The sequence below is a fragment of the Sciurus vulgaris genome (genome assembly GCF_902686455.1).
Source record: "Sciurus vulgaris genome assembly, chromosome: 8".
Taxonomy (NCBI): domain Eukaryota; kingdom Metazoa; phylum Chordata; class Mammalia; order Rodentia; family Sciuridae; genus Sciurus; species Sciurus vulgaris.
In genome coordinates this window covers 12,882,228-12,898,162 of record NC_136468.1, presented here as the reverse complement: position 1 = coordinate 12,898,162, position 15,935 = coordinate 12,882,228, and the positions used below count along the sequence as shown (strand labels likewise).

Here is a 15,935-nt window from a genome sequence, read left to right as displayed (position 1 = left end):
TGTACCACAGTTTCTTTATCCGTTCATCTGTTGAAGGGCATCTAGGTTGGTTCCACAGTCTATCTATTGTGAACTGAGCTGCTATGAACATTGATGTGGCTGCGTCACGGTAGTATGCTGATTTTAAGTCTTTTGGGTATAAACTGAGGAGTGGGATAACTGGGTCAAGACGTGGGTCCATTCCAAGTTTTCTGAAGAATCTCCACATTGCTGGTGAGAGAAGAATGGAGGAACTTTAGATTACATAGACGAAAATGAGAGGGAGGGGGGTAAGAAAGATGGTGGAATGAAACAGGCATCATTACCCTACGTACATGTATGATTACACGAGTGGTGTGAATCTACATCATGCACAACCATAGAAATGAAAGGATGTACCCCATTTGTGTATAATGAATCAAAATGCAGTCTGTAAAAATAAAAAAAATAATTTAAAAAACTAAAATATAAATAAAATAAAAATAAAAATGATGGAATCTCAAAAAAAAAAGAAAAGAAAAGAAAGAAAGAAAGAAAAAAGAAAAAGAAAAGCAATGTGATGTGATGAAGAGAATAGGATCTGGACTCATAGACCTGAACTTGAATCCCATCTTGGCCTTTCAGTGCTTAGGAGATCTTGGGTTTATTTGACATCTCTGAATCCCTGTCTTCCTTGCCCTTGACACAGGACAGAATACAATCAATCATCCCTCAGTGTCCATGGGTGATTAGTTTCAGGACACCTATAAATACCAGAATGTGTATGCTCACATTTCTTTTGTAAAATAGCATAATCTCTGCACAGAAGCTATGCACATCCTCTGATTACTTTAAGACACCCTTAGATTACATATACTACCTAATACAATGTCACCGTTGTTATACTGCACTGGTTAAGGGATAATGACAAGAAAACATTCTGGCCACATTCAGTGCAGACACACCTTTCTTTGCAGATGTCTTCCGTGCATGATTGGTTAAATCCACAGATGTGGAACCCCCAGGTGAACACATGGACGTGGTGACAATGTGGTGACAATGTGCGGGTATAATCCCTAAGGCAGACCTACTAAGGGGCGTGTGTTCCACAAACTGAGGCTATGATTAGTAGCGTTCAAGGTAGTAGGTAAAAACGATTTAATGTCATCACATTCCCTACAACACCCACAGAGACAATAATGTGCTTGTAATATCTCAGTTAAATATGTACCTGGGAACATAAGTTTCTCTGACCCTAACCATTTCACCCAATTTTTCCCTGACTCCTCAGCCTTCTGGAGGAAATCAACACAGTGCAGAGTCCCATTCAGTTGTTTGTATGTGCACCTCTGTGTATGTGTGTGTGTGTGTGTGTGTGTGTGTGTTACTAAGGATCACACCCAAGACCTCAAACAATCTGGGATCGGGATGTGACTCAGTGGGAGTGTGCTTGCCTGCCACATACAAGGCCCTGGGTTCAATCCCCAACACTGCAAAGTAAATAAATAAATATAAATAAGTAAGTTGTATTTACATATTCATGGAAATCACTGTTATTCTTCCCAGGAAATGAGTTTCTCTGTTCAATGGAGTTCAAACATTTTCTGGAAATTTGGTTTGCTTTAGGATTGCCTCCTATTTTTAGGTTTTTAAAATTTTGTCCCCAAGATTTTCTAACTTTTTTGTTGTTTACTCCCCTCCATCTCTGGACATGAGCATCTGTCCTGGTTCCTTTCCCTCTGACATCATGCCTGGAACATACTTCCTGTAGGCTGCCTGCAAGCTTCAAAGGCGTCTGCACCCCCCATTACCTACAGTGGTCACTAGGTGGGGGTAGAGACACACTTTTGAGGAAGCACAGCCTGTAGAGTTAGCAACGGTGATTCTTCCTTTGAAGGGTGGGTGGTAAGACTAATTGTCTATTAACATCAACTAACTTGGGAAAATCAGGTAAATATAGTAATAGGAGAAACTATCTCAAACAAGAGCTTTTTCATATTACTGAAGTTGGCAGCATCCAGAAACATGGGAGGCTTGCTCTAGTACAGATTCCAGTGTAATAGGCTCAGCCATCCACCTCGCCTCCATTCTGTATCTATGCACCACATATACACACATCTGAATAAAGTGCACAGTGGCCTGTTGAGATATTTGGGGGTGCAATGCGTGCATGCTATTTTCAAGCAGATCATATGCAAGCTGGGCTAATATGCAGAATGTGGCTGCTCAGTAAAACAGCAGGCAGTGGCTAAAGACTCCCTCAGTGCAGGACTTTTTTTCAAATGCCAACAATGTCTTAGAACCCCACTCCCCACCTCCCCACCCCCCACACCAAAGTCACAAACTGGATTATTTTGCTCTTCCTTCATTGAGAAAATTCATATGATACGAAATAACAAAATTAGCAAGATTTCCCAGGGGAGGGTATTTCATTTGATCTGAGCATGAACGACACACTCACGCTGAGCCTGCATTATTGAGTCAGCATGTTGCAGTGCTTGCGATCGCATGCTTCTGAGCATCCTACGACAGCCATGGTGGGGAAGCACCACGGCAGTGCTTTGGCACGAGTCAGGCCTGGAATGGAGTGCAACTTCTGCCCAGGTGTTTCTTACTTCATACTCTTCACCTGTAAAGAGGAGACAATAACCTTTACTTAGCGGGTCACTGTATTTAGAAATCATGTATGCAATATGGTGAACGTGATATGCCAGTTTTCATTCTTAGCTTAGCCATGTCTGTGGCATTTAGAGACACTTCCATCCTTCCCGACTGTACCCCAGCTTTCTGTCCTGGGGTCAGCCAGGTGATGTGCCTGGATTTTGCACGTAGGAGCTCTCCCTACTCCACAGCGCAGCCTCTGCCCTTCACTCCCTGGCACTCCCTGCCTCTGTGATCTCCCTTCACCTCCCTGAGTCTTCTGTAGTTCTGTTGTAAATGGACCTGTCCTTTCTAATGCCAAGTACAGATGCTTCTAGACTTTATAATGGGATTAGGCCATGGAAAACCATCCTAAAATTGAACATATCACAAACTGAAAATGTGTTTAGTACATCTAACCTACTGAACATCTAACACAATGCCTATTTTTATAATAGAATGTTGACCATCTCATGTCCACACACAGATGGGCATTTGTAGACCTTATGGAATGCACAAACACAGCATCCAAGATAAGCCGACAACAGAGCACAGGGGACTCCCGTCCTCATGTACTCTCATTATTGCACAGCTGACCAGGAGCTGCTTACGGCCATTGCCCAGCATCACAAGAGTCTCCAACACATATTGCTAACCTGGGAAAAGATCAAAATTCAAAATCCGAAATATGATTTCTATTGAATGTGCTTTACTTTTATACCACAATAAGACTGAAAAATCATCAGCTAAAAATCACAAAATGTCACAAACCAGGAGCTGCCTGTATTTCTTCTTTACCTGGCCAACATCTGTCCCTCTGCATGTTTCATAGTCTTAAGGTGTCTTGATACCTATTCATTGACTGATCTCTCTCCACCTTCCTTATCTTTTCAGTTTTCTATCAAAATAACACCAACACATTCTACATTTATTTCAAGTCAAGGGAAAGAATTATAAATACAACCTTTCTATACATGAGAGATGAACCAATTTATATCAGTACACACAGTCAACCTTTTTCTAATTTTTTAAATTTTTATCTCTAAACTTCTGACAACTTAATTCAGCATGACAACTTCTTTCGAAGTGTTTACTTACATAATTCATGTCATAACTCAGTTCCAGGAGGTCTATCCAGATGGTTTATACTCTATCTCCCTCCTTCACACACAATATTCTGGAAGCATCACTCACCATCAACACCACCTCTCTCTTTTGGGAGTCCCTCAAATCACTGCTACCAACAGTTTTTGTCTGGGGCCCTAACTTAATTCTTTTTCTGTTGCTGTAACTAAATACCTGCAATCAGGTAATTTATAAAGAGTAAAGGTTGTTTAGCCCATGGTTCTGAAGGTTGGGAAGCCCAAGGGTCATGATTCCAATATCTGATTGGCTTTTGGGAGGACCTCATGCTCCAGCATACCATGGCGAAAGGCACCGCATGGCCAGACAGAGCAAATTCTAATTTGGGTCTCTCATTCTCTTCTTATAAATCACTCAGGCCACCATGAGGACCCCACCTCATGAGGTCATCTAATCCAAATGACCTCTCAAAGGCCCCATTTCCAAATGCCATTATCATACCCCTTTGGAGATGAAGTTCCCCAATACAGGTTCTAGGGGACATTCCCAGACCATGGCAACTCCTCTGTTAATAAGGCTTGGGCCTTGTACTTCCTGCTTATGCAAAACACATCTCAGCACACACAGAAGCAGCCTCCAGGTGTGCTCAGGTAGATGTCCTTCTAGGCACTCGGGTTACACCCTGTTGCTTCTACCATGTCTGACCTGCCTTCTAAGCAAGGGGTCTCATCTTTCTTTGAGTCTGGAGTCTTGCTTAAAAATTAATCAACAGATTTTTTTTAATCTATCATCGTTCATCTGTTTTTTTCCTTCTTTCACGTTTTAGCTATATTTATGGTCCCTGGTCTTTCTAGGACTTGACCATGAATCTTTCCTGATCTCCACTGGTCCCTTAAGCATTCTAACCAACTTGCAGTATGTATTACCATAATCTTGTCTATTAAATATATAAATTCTTACCCCTGTGCACATTTTCCTCTCTAGTCCACCTTCTTTTTGTCAAACAGCTGACCCAAGTTTAATCTCTAGCATCAACCCTGATTAACTATGCAAATTTAGACCATGATTTATGTACAGAAAAGTGTGGATGAACTCAGATTGTTGCTCCACCTCTGAAACTTATTGAGGACTTCATTTACAGCTGTTGTTTTTAATTTTGTGTTTTTAATTTCCTTCAGCTCCTAAGAAGTGGACCCTATAAAGTCTCAGAGAGGTTGGATGTTAGGTCTCATGACTCAGAACTGACAGAGCGGAACTGGAGACTAAGTTGACTGCAAATCCCATGTTTTTCTATTAGCCATCTTGAAGGGGTGAAATGAAATGCAAGGCAAGGAATGTGGGCCACTGGGAAAGCTACTCTGCTGCAGGTACAGCTCCTCCCACCAGAGATGCTCTCTGTTCAAATTTTAGAGTGTTCTGGGAGCTCAGGAAGGTTGCTCATCCATGATAGAGAAATAAAATAATCTGGCAGAAGCCAATTAGCTATCCTTTGAAATCCAAACTCCTGAGAGGAAAGTTCCTGCTTATGAGATAGCTTTCCAAATGTTCTCATGGTTGGTTTAATGCCAGCTGAGTCTTAGGTAAAATGTCTGCTTACCATGACTATAAATAAATACATGCTGAGAGATGAACCTTGAAGAAAGCCAAGTCCCAGTTGAAAGTAAGAGTAAGAGCACAGGGGAGTCCCTATTTCCTGCCTGATTTCACTTACTTCTCTTTCAAACATGAAGTCAAACATCACTGATCATGAGAAGCTCTCCTTTATTTCCCCTGCTCCTGCCTGAATTGGATGGTCTGCCTTGTGCTGCCATAACCACCCCCATACAGACCTCTAGGGATCCCTTGGTTAAATCAGCTCTTCACTAACCCATTCCTCTCCCTCACTGCACTGAGCTCTTGATGGATCAGGGAGCCTGGATTTTATCTCTCAATTGTCAGCACCTCGTGCAGCGCCTGATACAGTGCCTGACATAGAGTGTTCAGTGTGTGTGTTGCGGTGTGGATGTGGGGGTCAGAGAAAGAGAAACAGAGAGAGGAATTGGGAAGGTGAAGGCAGAGGGGGAAAAGAAGAGAGAATGGAGGAAATAGAGAAGAGAGAAGAAAAGAGAGAGAGAAAAGAGTGGAAAGAGAGGATCCAGCGGAACGACTGCAGACTGGCTCTGGATGAGCACCCCTCTGATAAGCCAGCTCCCGCGTGCTCCACCATCCAAGGTGCTTTTCATTCCTGGGGATTAATGTCACTTCACATTCTCCTACACCCTGCAGCCCTCAAAATATCTGAGCATTCCCCTTTCTCCAAGAATGGCTATTCACGAAGTTGGCCCTTCAGGGCTTGACCCTGGAATTGACACTGGATATATTTGTATCAGACAGTTCAACTTCTGGTACTTTTGCTTCCTTTTTATGTGAAAGATCCTGAATCTGAGAACTGACCCAAACCTGGAGACTGGGCAAAGATTCATATCTTTTCACCGGGTTGACTGCCTTAGCCTTCTTCTCATTTATTCTTGGTATCTTTGATCAGGGATATTGAGCCTAATCTTGGGGGTCACCTATATCTCTTGTCCCATGATTACCATTTCCTATCAACCAGGCCAAAGACCATGTTATTCAGACTCCTTCTATCTTCCACTTCAACTTTCCTGCATAGGAAAGCAAGTTTGTGTACTCACATCTGACATCTAAATGCTGCCACCTGGCCTCTGCTGCCCTGCTTACCTGTGTCCCCTTGCTGCTAGGAAGCTTTGCTCTGTAACAGCAGCTCTTAACATGAGCATCTCAACTGATATTCTCTATAATGCACATTTTATTTTTCTTGTATCTTTTTAGTTGTACATGACAGTAGAATTTATTTTGATATAATTATGCAAGCATGGAACATATCTTCTAGTTAGAACCCCATTCTTAGGGATGTACATAGTGGTGGGATTTACTATGGTGTTCATACAAGTACATAGGAAAACTACTTCTGATTCATTCCACTGCCTTTCCTTTTATTCTCCCCCTCCCTTCCTTTCATTCCTCTTTGTCTAATCTACAGAATATCTATTCTTTCCCTCTCCCCACTATTGTGGGTTTTAAAATCAGCGTATTCCCGTGACTCAGCCACATTAATGTTTACAGAAGCTCAATTCGCTATAGCTAAGCTATATAATGCACATTTTTAAAAGCCACTTTGCTACATAGGGTGTTTTCCAGGTACCTGAGGATACCATCAACTGGTAGGTTCTTCCATCTAACACAATAGACCAATCACCACATTTCCACTTCTCTAAGCCTTTCCGTTCTTTCTTTTATAATCTTCCAAGGCAATTTTTGGCATCTCCACTTACTTTAATGAAGCCTGTTACTTTTTTCCCAATTTCCATGAATCAGCAGTAGCATACATTCGATTTTCTAGGCTCCTTGCCAAAGTGCTAAATTCTGCGTGATGGAGAAGTGGCTCCATCTCAACACAGTCTCCCTTATCCAGCTTTATACTCCAACCACCGTCTCCATCCACTGCCCTCTGGTTTCCCCACTTTCCCCGCATCTGTTAATGCCAGCTGGGCAGTGCTCCCAGGAACTTTGGTCTGTAACATCACGCTGTCAGCAGCCTCAGCTTTTCCCCAGTTCATGTTGAGATTTAACTCTATAAAACAGGTGGAAGGAGAAGGGATGGAGGCAGATTCTGAGGAAGACAAACTTTATCTGAGTTTATTTGAGTTCTCTGAATATATTTAAAGTAATTGCAAAGGACTTATTTGTCCGAAAGGAGAGAGGGCCAAATCTCAGGCCAAGTGAGTTTAGAAGAATCTACGTGTTCAAGGTTCTCAACTGTAACAATCCAGAAATCTTTTACCAAGCCTAAGGGTATGTAAGTCACGGATACTACCCTCAGAAGAGACTGATGCTGGGGTTGTGAAGTGTGTTACTTCTCTTGAAAATGGGTTGACATAAAGGAAGTCACCTTGGCTGTCTTGGTTCTCTATTTTGCTTCCTGTCTTGCCATGTGACCTCTTCTACACATACTTCCACCATTTTGAGTCCAGCCACCATGAAGCCCTCACCAGAGCCAAGCAAATACTGGTGCCATGTTCTTGGGCTTCTAGAACTGTAAATTAAGTGAAGCTCCTATCTTGATAAAGTTACTAGCCTCTGCTTTTTGATAGAGCAACAGAAAATGAAGTAAAACAATTCTCATATGTTGCTATAAATAGAGCTTATAGCAATATATGAGGTCACACCATGTTGTGTCTTCCTACCATTTTCTCTCCAGAATTGGCACATAGCAACAACTACTAAGCTCCATAGTCCTTAGAGTTAGCATTTTCCTCGAGCCTCTCAAATACTAGTCTCACCAGAGGAAAAGAATCTTAACATTTTCATTTGCTCCATCATATAATATTTCTAGGGTCTACCAATACCTCCAGTGGTGGGAGGTATTGACATCTGGCTGGGGAATCTGGATCCATCTCCAGATTCCTTGCTTTTAGGACCACTTCTAATATCAACTGACTTGAATTGTGTGTTCTAGAAAGAGTGCTGAAGCAGAGATTCTTGTACAAATGATTTATCATGGAACACTGTCTGGAAAAGGAGTGAGAGAAGCAAGATAAGACAAGGGAAGAAAGTTAACCAAAGCTTTGATTAACAAAGTTAATCAAAGTCCTAGTTGAAGGCCAGACTGTCCCAGAAAACTGGAAATAACGACCAAAAGATTGGGGGATCATCTCCATGGGATCTTTAAGAAAAGAACTATTCCATAGATTTGGACATGTGATAAAACAAATTGAATGACATTTGACCCTCTCTGTCACTCATTCTGTCTTGGGTGGTGGGCTTTGTTTGGGTAGGGGTAGAACATAAGCTTCCCATACAAGGTGATTCTCATCCAGTTAAGTGCAATTCTCTGAAGTAGGTGAGGTTTACGCAACTGCAGGATGAGTCCAATGGCCTGGAAGAGGGCATGGTGAGCAGGGGACACCCTGATCAACTGTCTTCCATAGCACCCCAAAACTACAATTTCCAAAAAAAGCCATCTAAGAGAAGACAGACATTTTTGATATCCAGTGTGAGCGAAGTCAAGTCTACAAATGGAGTTGACTTAAGTAACTAGACTGAAGTCAACATCAGAAAAATTTCAAAGATGTTATAAATAAATTATTGAACTGCTTAAAAGTGTAGGGCCAAAACCCTGGTTAATCTTTATAAAATTAGAACAGCTCTTGAAGTCTTCAGCACTGCTGTTAAAACCTATTCTCAAAAAGTGAATAGGAGGTGAAAATAAAAGTTAAAAGAAAAAGTTTTATCCTTTTTGCCTTCTAAATCTTAAAAAAGGAAAAAAAAAAAAGAAAGAAAGAAAGAAAGAAAGGAGGAAAAACTGCCCAAATCTTTTTGTGGTGGTGAAAAAGAGAAAACAGATTTAAAACTTGATCGGTTCTCTAACAACAGTACCTAGTGCCAACACTATAACAGAAATTGCCTGTAAGTCTAGGTAAATTAAGAGCGCATTTGTATACATGAGAGATTTTGAGAGAAACTGTTCAAAACAACTTTGAACTGTGCATATTCATTGGCTTGAGAATAATAGAAAATATACTCAGAAGAAAAAGCAATGAACAAGTTGTTTCACCAAGACCAGGCTGTTTCAGCACAGTGGAAATGAAGGTGGAAGGGTTGGGGGATTATCCCTCTTACAAATATCTATTTGGCTAGACCAAGGAATGATCAACATCAAACTCACCTGTAATAACGCTGTGACTACTTTAAAACACCTTACAAATAGTAAGTGCTAACGTGGTTTTGGCTTTTATGTTAAACCCAATGTATGTATCTAGTTTGAATAGTCTAGGCCCAAGACAATAGCAGCTCTGACTAAAGGAATTTGAAGCATGTGGTTTACTAAGGACAACCAAATACCCCAACCCAGCTCAACTTCCTGACCAGAGTAACTGAAGCCCTCAAACTTACATCTGGACTAGATAGAAAGTATGTACATTTCCAGGAGTTAATACTGTCTACCTCAGACATTGACTCTTCCACATACAATGTATGAGATTTAATTTTCAAAACATCATGAATGAAGAAGGAGGAGGAGGAGGAGGAGGAGGAAGAAAAATAATCCATTCTCAAGAAAAGAGGAGCAATATCACTAAATGCAGAACTGATCCAGATATTGAAACTATTAGTGAGTGACTTTTCAACAGATGTGATTGAGAGAAGAGCTTGCAGATTGCCTGGCCAGTTGAACAGGGATAATTGTTGAAAATTACAATTTAAGAAAAACCTTTATAGTCTTTTTGAAATTGCACTAAGAGCATGCAGCAAGAGAGAACAAAACCATTTATGTAAGAAAATCTACTAAAACCCGATAAGGACAGTGGGAGTCTGGCGTGAGGGCCAGGACCCTCTGTCCTCCTGCCTCCTCGCAGCCCGGCGTGATGGACGTCCACACAGGCAGGTGCAGCCAGGACATTGACTCCTTTCCACAGCTCCCCGAGAGCTGTGGCATCTTCCCCAAGTAGCAGATGGCCAGCATTTCACACCCCTCTCTCCCCCCACACGTTGCAGAAGCTCATTTCCAGGAGGGAGAAGACATGAAGTCACAGGCCCTCCTTGTTCCCTCCTCATTCATGGGACAGAATCCTGTCTCAGAAACAGCACAAGGAGAATGTAGGCCCCGGTCATCCTCACCCCTAGGGTGGAGTGTCCACCCCCAAAACTATCATCAGAAGTTCAAAAGCCACACCCTGCCTGACACCCTGCCACTAAGGTAAAATGTTACTAAGGGAGAATGCACAGCTGTCCCCACCTCCAGCTGGAGCCCTGAATGGTGTTCTTCCCAGTGGGAAAGTCAAATCATTAAAGAAAAAGTTAGGAGGAAACTGACTTTATTGGAAAGAATGTGGGGAAGTTTGGGTCTAAGGGCGCCCTCATAGACAATGGAGGAGGCCTCAGTAGAAAGCACAAAGAGGAGACTGATAAATACATAATGGGAGCAAGATGAAGACCATAGACCAGGCTGTTCAACAAAGAAAAACAGAGGAAGAGAGAAGTAAGAAGGGCCTTTCTGGTGTCAGATCTCCGACTCTCACCTCAAAAAACATCTTGGTAAAAAAATCCAAACTTAACTGGGTCAGCCTGTGGAGCAACTCGTGCCCCAGAGCATTAAAAATAATAATAGAATAATGATCTGGCAATAGTGGAGACTCACCATGGGTGTGAAGAGAGTAGCCAAGGAGACCTCTGTCAACCACTGTCCTTCAGGTGCCTGCAGGGATGCCCAAGCCCACCCCTCTAAGGAGCAACGGAAAGGGTGCATACGCATGGCCAGGGAAATAAGACTTCACCAAAATAGTGCCCCAGGGACGTTAAACAAATCAACGAGGAAATTACAACCACGAGCCTCTCGGGGTGGGGTACCAGTGTCCAGAATGAACAACATAAGATCTAAAATGTCTCTTTTTCAACAAAAATAATTTTCAAAGAAAAAATAATGTTCAAAGAAACAGAAAAGTATGACCCATACAGAGGAGGAAATGCAGACAACAGAAACTGCATGTGAGAAGGACCAGATGCCATATTTGACATTTAACTTTAAAGTACACATTATAAATATATCCAAAGAACTAAAGAAAGCAAATGCTTAAGAAGTCAAGTAGGATGACAATGTTTCTCTGCATAGAGAGTATCAATGAAAATATCAGAATTATAAAAAGGGCCAAATGGAAATTCTAGAGACTAAAAGCATAAAAATTTGCTAGAGGAGCTCAGCAGTATTATTAAACTGGCAGACGAAAGAACTAGTCAACATAAAGATATTGACAGGAATCATGCAACCCAAAGAACAGAGATTTTTAAAAAAGGAAAAGAAAAAGAAAATGGCTTAGAGGAATATGAGACACCACTGTATGCAACAGGATGACCAGGAGAGATAAACAGGAGCGTAAAGAAATGATGGCCGAAAACTTTTCAAATTTAGTAAAAACCTTACACACCCAGAAAGGGCAGTAAACTTCAGGTAAAATAAGTACAAAGAGATCTACCAGAGATCTATAATAACCAACTGCTGAAAGACAAGGAAATAATCCAAATCATCCAAACAAAAACAACTCCTCACATCTAAGGGAACCTCAATAAGATTAACAGCTGATTCTCATCAGAAACAACTGAGACCAGAAGGAAATAGAACCATATATTCAAAGTATTAAAATAAAAAAATGGTCCACCAAGAATCCTATACTCAGCAAAATTATCTTTCAAAATTAAGACCAAAAAAAATCTTACCATATAAACTAAAGGAGAGTTTGTGGCTAGCACATCAACCTTGCAAGAAATACTAAAGAAAGTTCTTCATAAAGAAAACAAGTGACTCCAGACAGTATTACCATTCACACAAATAAGACAAAGAGCACTGATAGCGGCAATCTTTTAATTATATGAGAAAGTACAAATTCATATTTCTTGTCCTTCTTTCTCTTACCTGATTTAAAAGTAACTGTATAAAACCATATGTACAAAATTGTGCTGTTAAATAGAAAACATAAAGTAATATGTTTAATGATAAAAGCATAAAAGATAGTAGGTAGCAAAATCATTTGAAATAAAGAGATGACACCAGATGGCAACTTGAATCTGGGGAACAAATGAAAAGACCCAGAAAATGTAAAAAAGGTTAAAATAACAAAGACTGGAAACATATGCTTGCTCTCTTTTCTTCTCCCAACTTCTTTAAAAATCACAAATAATCAGTTTAACAATAGATTTTGGAGGTTGTAAGGAAATGGACAAAACATGTGCTACAATGATAGCCCAAGAGGGAGGAAGGGGGAATCCAGGCATATGGGAGTAATGTTTCTTCTCACCGGTGTTGTTAAATATAACTATCCTCAATTCTGATCAGATACGTCCTAGAGCATCCACTAAGAATACAGTGAAATGATCAATAAATGATTCAAACTCCTGCTGAAAAATAATGTAAAAGTATTAAAAAAATTTATATGATGTCATGGAAAAGGTGGACGGTGTGCACCTTTCATATTTGCCCTTGTTTCTACGTCTGGCACAAAGAGAGAAATTTCAGCAGAGAGAGAAAAATTGTCAGAAAGGATTTAGAGAAAATGTAATAAACATGGCCCAAGACATGAGAATGTCCTTCCGTGGGCTCACCAGCCCACTCAACAAGTATGGAGGCCAGAGGACATGCACTCTTCATGATTATCAGGTTTTCAACCATCTTATTCCTTACACCATTCAGAAATGGATATAAAAACTCTTATTCTCCAGCCTCCATGTTAATAATTAGTACTCCAGAGTTCCAGACAGGGATGAGACAGACTTGATGGCTAAGTCAACTTGGGCAAGTTACTTCACCTCTCGGAGCCTCTATTTTCTCATCTGTTAGAGGCTCCATCTCTGGATTAATGAATTAGAAAAAATAAATGGGGTGTACCTTCTGATCAGAACAGATCCTAGTGAACTGGGCCTGGAAACCAGAAGCTCTTTCTCCAACCAGTGCAGCCTCACGGAGCTCAAGGGTTGGCTCTCAGAGCATGGGCTGGTTGGATTTAAGGCCCCACCCACCACGGTGTCTGGTGCCTTCATGCAGTGCAAACCACCCCATAATACCTGTTGGTTTTGCCCACCCTCGCGAGACAAGACGAGAGGTCTCCCACAGGGCTCTGTGAGGGCCCCCTCCCTCACCACAGGGCAGCTCAATTTCTTCACTTCAGGCCTGGCAGGATCTATTGATTGTACACATTTAGGTAAACTCCTTCCTTCTAAACGCTTCATCCAACAGTATATAAAATTCTCACAATTACATTGCCAAAAGTCAAGTCTTTGAATTGCTAGGGATTTGGGAATCAAAAGAGTAGCTTCTCATTTTTTAAAAATTTTTGCCAAATTTTATGGAAGTCTATTGAGACTGTTGGATTTGGGAGACAGAATCAACAGGCATTACGAAGTGTGCAGTCTGGGTCTAGAAGTCTGAAAAGACTTGGATGTTTTATGGATCTGTAATCCACAAGATGCTCTTCCTAGAATCAGTCATTTAATTCGTATTTGCCTGTGTTTCTATGCCTGGCACAAAGAGGAGCCATTTATACAAGACTCTGAAATGTAGCAAAACGAACATGGCCCCCACACCTATCTCCAAACAGTTTCATCTTCCGAACACGAGCAAAGGTCGCCAAGTGAAGAACATTCCGTACCCTATCTCTCCACTCTTGGCTCTGTGGAAGATATAAACAATGCTACTTTCCAATAGCAATAGCATCAGAACGATATGACCCACAACCACAGAGAGAGAGCCTAGCGATATTTCGAATGTATATGGCCATATCGCAAAAAAATCACACAAAGGTACAGGCAAGACTTGGCAATGCTGCTGAAGGGCCACACTGATCATCTGAACTTGGCAATGCTGCTGAAGGGCCAGAGTGATCATTCTCCTTTGCATTCCAGTGGTTACGCTGCTCACACTCACCTCCATCCCCACGTCCCCTCTTCCCCCAGGAAATACATTTTCATAAATGGATTATGGTTTCCCCCTTCAAGTTCTTCCATATCCCAAGAACACGCTTCCTTGAATTCAACAGTGGACACGGGCAGAGATCAAGTTTCTGAGATTCTAACGGGCAGAGACTGGAATTGGTTTTTGTCTGCTTACCTACTTCCGTGGCATGACTGGGAATCGTACACACATGTGGTCTTTGTGATGATGATAATGGCAGGGAGGAGTTGGGCTTTCTTAGGATACTAAATAATCCACAGAGAGCAAGTACCACCTGCAACTGACTTAGAGAAGGGTTAATCTTTGAGGAGCTGGAAGCAGCGTTTCACTCCGTCCCGAAGGGCATCTTTGACTTTGTTGTTGCGGAGGGTGAAGATGAAAGGGTTCAGGAAAGGCGTCACCACGGAAACCAGCAGTGATGCTACCCTGTTGTACTCAGCTGCCTGGGTTTGCTTGGGTTTCACGTAGAGGAACAGGCAGCTGCCGTAGCCAATCACAACGAAAGTGAAGTGGGAGGCGCAGGTGGAGAAGGCTTTCCTCCGACCAGAGGCCGAGGGGATCTTGAGGATGGTGGAGATGATGTAGGTGTAGGAGACAATCGTAGGGACCATAGAACCAATGATAATGAAAACAGCCATCAAAAAAAGAATAAGCTCCGTGAAAAGAGTATCATCACAGGATAGTTTGAGCAACTGTCCTCGGTCACAGTAAAAATGGTCTAGCAGATTTGATTTGCAGAAAGTCAGCTGAAATGTGGCATAAACTGGCCAGATTTCAGAAAGGAACCCAAACACCCACGACACAATGACCACAGAGCTGCAGGTGCGGCTGCTCATGATGATGTTGTACCTCAAAGGGTTGCACACAGCCACGTAACGGTCCACAGCCATGGCTCCGAGCAGAGCAAACTCCGTGGTCCCCACCGCAAGGTACAGGAAGAGCTGGACAACACAGCCTGTCAGAGATATTGTCTGCATCCCAGGGAGCAGCAGTCCCCAAAGCATCACAGGTACGATTATGGTTGTGACCAGGATCTCCAGGACAGAGAGGTGGACGAGGAAGAAGTACATGGGGGACTGGAGACGTCTGTCAACACAGACAATCGTGATGATGACCATGTTTCCCATTAGCGTCACGGAGTAGAAGAAAAAGAATAGAGCAAAAAGGAAGCTGTGTAGTTCTTGGGACCCGGGAAAGCCTAGAAGGCAGAATTCAGTGGCACTGGAGTGATTGTCCATTGCTGGGTTCTCGCTTCTGCTTCTTGTGAAACCTGGATAGCAGAAAGAGAGAGCATTGCTCCACGCGGCCTGCTCTTAAGAGAGAAGGAAGGAAGCCGGGATGGGAAACCATTTCCAGCCTGAGGTTCAGGCAACGCAGCCAGGGCTCACTGCTGTCATCTCGGGCCTCCCGCTCCCTGGAATCATGGAGATGCCTATCGAGGTGAAGAAGACCTCCCTTATCCTTCCCCGCAGGGCAGATGCCTTCTCTAGGGGTGAAAGAGCCAAAGACCTTTTAAATAGGCCACTGTGCTTTTAGTTTTTTATGTTTTATTCTTTATTTTAGTACATTCTACATAATAGTGGGGCTCAGTCTAACATATTCATAAATGCATATAACATAATTGGCTGCATTTCAATCCCCAGAACTTCCTCATCCCTCCCTTCCACCCCCACCCCCGTTCTCTAATCTATTGGTCTTCCTTTTACTTATGTTTTTTAATAGGTGCATTATAGTTCTATTACATAGGCCAGTTTGGAGG

At 42.1% G+C, this 15,935-nt stretch overlaps 1 protein-coding gene across 1 annotated transcript; it reads right to left on the bottom strand.

Annotated features, from left to right (window-relative positions):
* Positions 1 to 14,472: 14,472 nt before the first annotated feature.
* LOC306667933 (olfactory receptor 9A4-like) lies at positions 14,473 to 15,414 on the bottom strand (the record flags this gene model as incomplete). Its single annotated transcript, XM_079150832.1, has 1 exon — positions 14,473 to 15,414. One exon carries the CDS (start codon positions 15,412 to 15,414, stop codon positions 14,473 to 14,475), a length of 942 nt encoding a protein of 313 aa, XP_079006958.1.
* Between the last annotated feature and the right edge of the window lie 521 nt (positions 15,415 to 15,935).